This window comes from Bos mutus, chromosome 12 (assembly GCF_027580195.1).
Source record: "Bos mutus isolate GX-2022 chromosome 12, NWIPB_WYAK_1.1, whole genome shotgun sequence".
NCBI lineage: Eukaryota > Metazoa > Chordata > Mammalia > Artiodactyla > Bovidae > Bos > Bos mutus.
In genome coordinates, this window is record NC_091628.1 from 27,882,757 (window position 1) to 27,888,756 (window position 6,000).

Genomic DNA, 6,000 nt, shown 5'->3' on the forward strand with positions numbered 1-6,000 from the left:
GGAATTTGAGCAAGAAAATGTCAGCGTAAGCCTCAGCGCCGTGCTCAGGGTTTTCTTTCTCTCTCCGCCATAATTCCCACGTGTGGGTTTGTTGCGCTGCAGGACCTGGAAGACCGATTTGCCCAAAGGAATGTGCACCCTAGTGTCCCTGTCCGTGGAGCACGAGGAAGCCCAGCTCATGGGCGGCGTGCGCGCTGCGGTGATGGACTCCCAGTACTTGATAGAGCCATGTGGCTCGGGCAAGTCGCGGCTGACCCACATCTGCAGGGTGGACCTGAGGTGAGTGCGGGCTCCTGGAGGTGGCAGGCACAGGGCCCTCTTTCCCATCTGACCCCTACTGCTCTGTCCTTCCCTCCTCCTGACCATTAACACATTGTCTCAATGATTACGAATCATTCCCCTCACTTCTCGTTCCAGCTGTGCTAAAATTCTGACTTTCAGGAGAAGGTCCCATGCCCGTCTTTATTTTCCGTTTGTCCCACGTGTGTTGTGCTGCTCTCACGGGACGAACGCCAGCACTGGCGCCTGGCACATAGCAGATGCTCAGGAAATACGAGTCCTCTTATGTTGCTTTCCAGCCTGTACGCTTTTCTGCTCCCTCCAGTTGCCCTCCTCTGAGAAGGAACTAATTTAAATCCAACCTTTTTCAGTGCATTCATGATGCTAAACTGAGTTCTTGGTCTGGGTGGATATAAACTGGGTTTTCTCCGTAAATTCTTGAATTAAGTCAGACTCGTCCCTGAGAGGACGCTATCATTTGAAAGCACCTGGTGAATGCTGCAAAGACAGACCAAACCCTTAGCCAGGAAGGCTTTTCACGGGCCCGCATTGACAGAATGAGGTTCGCAGGTCCTCGGAGCAGCAGCCCCCCGGGGAAGGCAGGCGAGCTGACAGGCCGGGCACGGGCGCGCCATGTTGACCGTGACAGACTGTTGTGATGTGGAAGAGGCTTTCCCACTTCCCTGCCCGTTTTTGTCCCCACAGAGGTCACTCCCCAGAATGGTACAATAAAGGCTTTGGACATCTGTGTGCGGCGGAAGTTGCCAGGATTAGAAACTCTTTTCAGCCCCTCATTGCTGAGGGTCCAGAGACTAAAATCTGAGTTTTCCCAAGTGTGACATCAAACTCAGGGAAGAGGAAGCGGAAGCAAACTGTGTGAGAGAGTGTGAGCGCGAGGAAGCAAGGGAGAGAGAGAGACCGATTGACAAGGTTACTGCTCAAAAGCAGAAGCACTGAGAAATCGGAATGTTGAAGATGCAAGAATTTCTGAGAACTTTTCCTAGCCTTCCTGGAGACGGCTACATCCCTACTAATATAATATTTTTAAAAATCAAGAACATTTATCTATGTTACTTAAAATTAAATCGATTATTCCTTGTGCGTTGCCTAATTTTGCTATTTAAAGGCTTCTAAGAAGCACTATCATTAACTGTAAATAAATGTATGTAGAGCGTATGTACATATGTGTGTATATCTTTATCTTTACTGTATATATGTAAAATGTCAATTTTATATATAATTGCGTATTTTGAAAAGGAGTGCATCTGATCAGGTGAGCCCTTTTGGCACACGGTTCTTTCCAAGCCTCTCTGGGCCCTGTGTCCCCGCTGCCCTGTAAGCTGAGCAGAATCTGCTGCTAACACCAAAGTGTGAAAACAAGTGGTCCGCCCTGATGTTTTACCAAAGATTAACCAACCAAAGGAAAACACATTAAATGGTTCTCACGTGTTGTCAGCTTGTATCATTCAAAACAGAGTGGGGCGTTGGATAAAGCGAGGAAAATAATAGTCCTCTTTAAAGCCAAGAAGTGGGTGAGTAGTCGTTAGCAGATTTAAGACTATATTACCAGTTGCCATGGGGCCGGCAGATACAGTTTCACTGAAATGCCAGATGCCCGCGGACCACTGGAGTCAGCTCCAATGACTGAAACAGAACCTGTACTTCCCTGCTGATTAGAGCTGAATATCATAGCCTTGGCATATTCACAACCAAAGGGAGCCTCTGTGTTTTGTTGAGGTTTCATAGATACATTGCATAATGTTCTTAAATGTCATTCTATTTGACCAGTGGCCTATTTAATGGTCACAGTTAATTGACATTTTCTTACCAACGTCTTGCACTGAATTTAACTCTGGACACCAGATAAAGGGAGATGCTGGTCACTCAAGAGTCCTGGACCATTACAGCTTCAGGGAGTTCTAATATTGCTACGTATGATGCTCTTAAGATATTACTCATTAAAGTTCTGCAATCTGAAAGACAGGGTTTTAAACTAACATTAAGACCAAAACTGTGTTCTTCAATTAGCTTTAGAAAATATACACAGGTTTGTTAAGTCCATGTTTCTTCATTAGTTAGTCAAGCTAGCTATGCATTTGACCGAACCTTATTTATTATTGTATGGACTAAGCAAATTGACTATCCTTAACCAATCGCTGATGGATTTTAAGTTGGGGTTTTTTTTATTGTAATTCAGCAACTCTAAAGAGGAAGATAATTTATTGTGTTTGATTTCAGGGAGAGATTGGTATCATAATTTAGCAATTGGTGTTGGAGGGGAAAAAAAACTGAGTGTTTTCTTTTTATATTGTAATGTTTTCTTTTATCAGCATTGTGCAATTCTTTTATTGAGAGGAATAAAAATGCTATAAATGAGTTCTGGATGGTACAAGTAAAATCATACTGTCTGAATTGTAATCGAGGAATTTTTTTTGTTTCCTTGCCTACCGAAGAAGGTGGTGGCAAACCCAAAGTTTTCCATTTGCGCAATGCTCTGTGAGCAAAACAAATTCACATCCTAAATTTAACCACATATGCCAGATTACATAGACAGGATCGTTAGTGAATTTTAATGTAGCTTAATGCTGGTCCCACTCCAGAGATGGGCCCGCGTGTTTTCAGGAGGTGTGACAGGCGCACAAGGATGAACAGTGTCCTGTTACCCAGAGCAGGGCTTTTCCAGCCTCAGCAGCACACGGATCACCTGGAGATCTTGTTACCATGAGCCTCTGATTCTGGCAGGATCAGGCAGGCCTGAGATTCTGGATTCTGGATTCTGAACCAGCTTCAGGGCAAAGACCACACCCTGAGAAGCCTAGATCTCGAGGACACTTAGAATAGAAACAACATGATTTGATTTCTGACTCCCCTTCTCTTCAAATTACCTTTTTATTTTTCATGCACATACTAAGTACACCCCTGCTGCCTACAACACAGTGCATCTTAAAAACACAAAAAAGAGGAGAAAGATGCATCAAGCTTGTTTGTCAAATGCCACAGTATTTTATGCATTGTTATCTTGCCAATGGAAATAAAACATACTGCCTTTAAATAATATATTTATACCTCATGTATATCTTTACCTCGATTTTTGGTATCAATCATCAATTGTAAATAAATAATTGCCAAGGCAAATAAATTTATATACATTCAATATACCCCTCTTTTCTCTATAATACATGTTGAGTTTCATGCTTTATATAAATGGAAAACCTGCTTCCTAAAGAAGATTTCTCTATAAAGTAGCATGCTATTAAAAAAAAAGAAAAGAAAAAAGCTCACCATGAGTTTCACACCTCTATATTGTAGTCAAATCTCTCCCAAATGTAAAGATTTATATAAAAGTATAGATTGTTATCTACAGACCTTCACTAACAGTAAGTGAAGAAGTGAAGTCGCTCAGTCGTGTCTCACTCTTTGCGACCCCATGGACTGTAGCCTACAATGCTCCTCCGTCCATGGGATTATCCAGGCAAGAGTCCTGGAATGGGTTGCTGTTTCCTTCTCCAGGGGATCTTCCCAACCCGGGGATCGAACCTGGGTCTCCTGCATTGTGGGCAGATGCTTCACCATCTGATCCACCAGGGAGGCTAACAGTCTGGGTGCCTTAACCTGTATCTAAGCCATTATAGTGATGGGTAGGAATTTCTTTTACATCTCACTGTTCTAACATCTGGAAGTTGTAAGAACACCTTTAAAGTATTTTATGAAGGATTCTGTGGGCTCTAGCTACATTCCCTTTTGTTTGAGTGCTCAAGAAATTGAGACTTGATGATGCAACTTACGGCACCACTGGACCATGAAGAGTAGCCAAACCTGAGTCTGAGCCTCTGGCTCTCCATCCTTGTGCAGTACCATCAGCCCTCCATATCTGCGGGTTCTGTGTCCAAGGAGTCAACCAACCACGAATCAAAAGTACGCCAAAAAAAAAATTGAAAAACAATTTCAGAAAGTTCCAAACGAAACTTGAATTTGCTGTGCACTGGCAACTATTTACATAGTATTTCCATTGTATTTACAACTATTTACATATCATTTGCATTGTGCTAAGTATTATAAATAATCTAGAGATGATTTAAAGTATATGGGAGGATGTTTGTAGGTTATATGCAAATACTACAACACTGAATATTCATTGGAAGGACTGATGCTGAAGCTAAAGCTTGAATAATTTGGCCACCTGATGCGAAGAGCCGATTCACTGGAAAAGCCCATTCACTGGAAAAGCCCCAGTGCTGGGAAGGATTGAAGGCAGGAGGAGAAGGGGACGACAGAGGATGAGATGGTTGGATGGCATCATTGACTCAATGGACATGAGTTCGAGCTAAAACTCTGGGAGATAGTGAAGGACTGGGAGGCCTGGCATGCTGCACTCCTGGGGTCGCAAAGAGTTGGACACAATTGAGTGACTGAACAATGAACAATAATACCTCTTTATATAAAGGACTTGAGCAATCCCTGGGTTTTGGTACTTGAAGGGGGTCCTGGAACCAATCTCCTGCATACACTGAGGGGTCACTGTACTTGTTCTAAGCTTTACTTCTAAAAGATGACAAAGGTAGCCTCTCATTAAGCCAGCAGGAGCTCTCAGTCTCCTCTAAGGCTAAAAAAGTCACAGCAGCCCCAAAAGACCATATGCCCCCATAGAAATGATCCAAACTCTGCTCTCTGCTCCTCTCCTTCATGCCTTTTCCCATTACTTGCAAGTTTTGCTTTCATAGGCAACAGGAGGAATTCCGACTGTCCCTTTCCCTCCTCTTTGTGAAAGAACATGGTCGTCATTCTAGCAGCCACACACAACCAGTGTCTTTCAGGGACCCTAGAGTATATGAATTCAAACTTCATTATGAGTCTACCTCATGAAATTCTTTTGTGTGAAACTGTTCTACTTCACTGTCTTTTGATATCTGGCCACAAAAAAAAAAAAAAACAGTCATCTGATTTATTCTCAGAAAGTTAACGTAAAGAGATAAAACAGACCCTGGCCAAGTGGAGTAAGTCTGTTCACCCAGCTCTTGCAATGACTCTGAACTGCCCAGGTGGCGGTGCCCAGCCACCAGCCACCAGCAGGATGCATCTGAAACATTAAGAGTGACCAGGACCCACAGCTAGAGGTACAACCCATGCTCACTTCAGTTGTGTGGTCCCTGCCTCTCCTGATAAGCACAGAATGGTCCAGTGATACCAAGCCACTCTTCCACGTCTCTTTGAGTTGGCATGGGCCTTCTGCCCATCTTGTTGATCATGTGATAGCCTACCGATTTCTCAAAACCCTATTTGGGCATCATTTGTTCCATGGGCTTTGCTGACCACCCATCTGAAATCCACCTGCTTCCTTAATAGTACTCTTATTGCATGAACCACATCATTTGGCAATAAATCTAACTCTCCCACTAGACTGTGGGCTCTTAGGAACATGGACCATGTCTTGGCTCTGAAACTCCATCTTTTAGGACACTTTATGCTACACCATTCTATAAGTATTTAAAATGAACTGGGCATCTGAAAACTGGGCATAAAGATGACAGAAGCCATTCTGGAAGTCATAACCTAGTGTGGAGTATTCCAAGGCTAGTGAAATAACTCACATTCTGCGTGTGGCTACTTCAGCTCTCCCATAGCACTGAGAATGGCGCATGAGCTGGTCTTCCAAGAAGTTAAATGTGGCTGTTTCTGAAATTAGCAAATGCTGAACATCTGCTTGCAGAAAATAGGACAGTT

At 43.4% G+C, this 6,000-nt stretch overlaps 1 protein-coding gene across 8 annotated transcripts in view; it reads left to right on the forward strand.

Annotated features, from left to right (window-relative positions):
* Positions 1 to 3,435, forward strand: part of STARD13 (StAR related lipid transfer domain containing 13) — a 492,819-nt gene extending 489,384 nt beyond the window's left edge. For all 8 annotated transcript variants that reach the window (XM_070380429.1, XM_070380432.1, XM_070380430.1 and 5 more), the window contains 2 exons: positions 103 to 279; positions 985 to 3,435. In XM_070380429.1, coding sequence (XP_070236530.1) covers positions 103 to 279; positions 985 to 1,102 — 295 coding nt within the window. In that variant the 3' untranslated portion in view covers positions 1,103 to 3,435. The remainder of the gene's footprint in view (positions 1 to 102; positions 280 to 984) is intronic.
* The last annotated feature ends 2,565 nt before the right edge of the window (positions 3,436 to 6,000 follow it).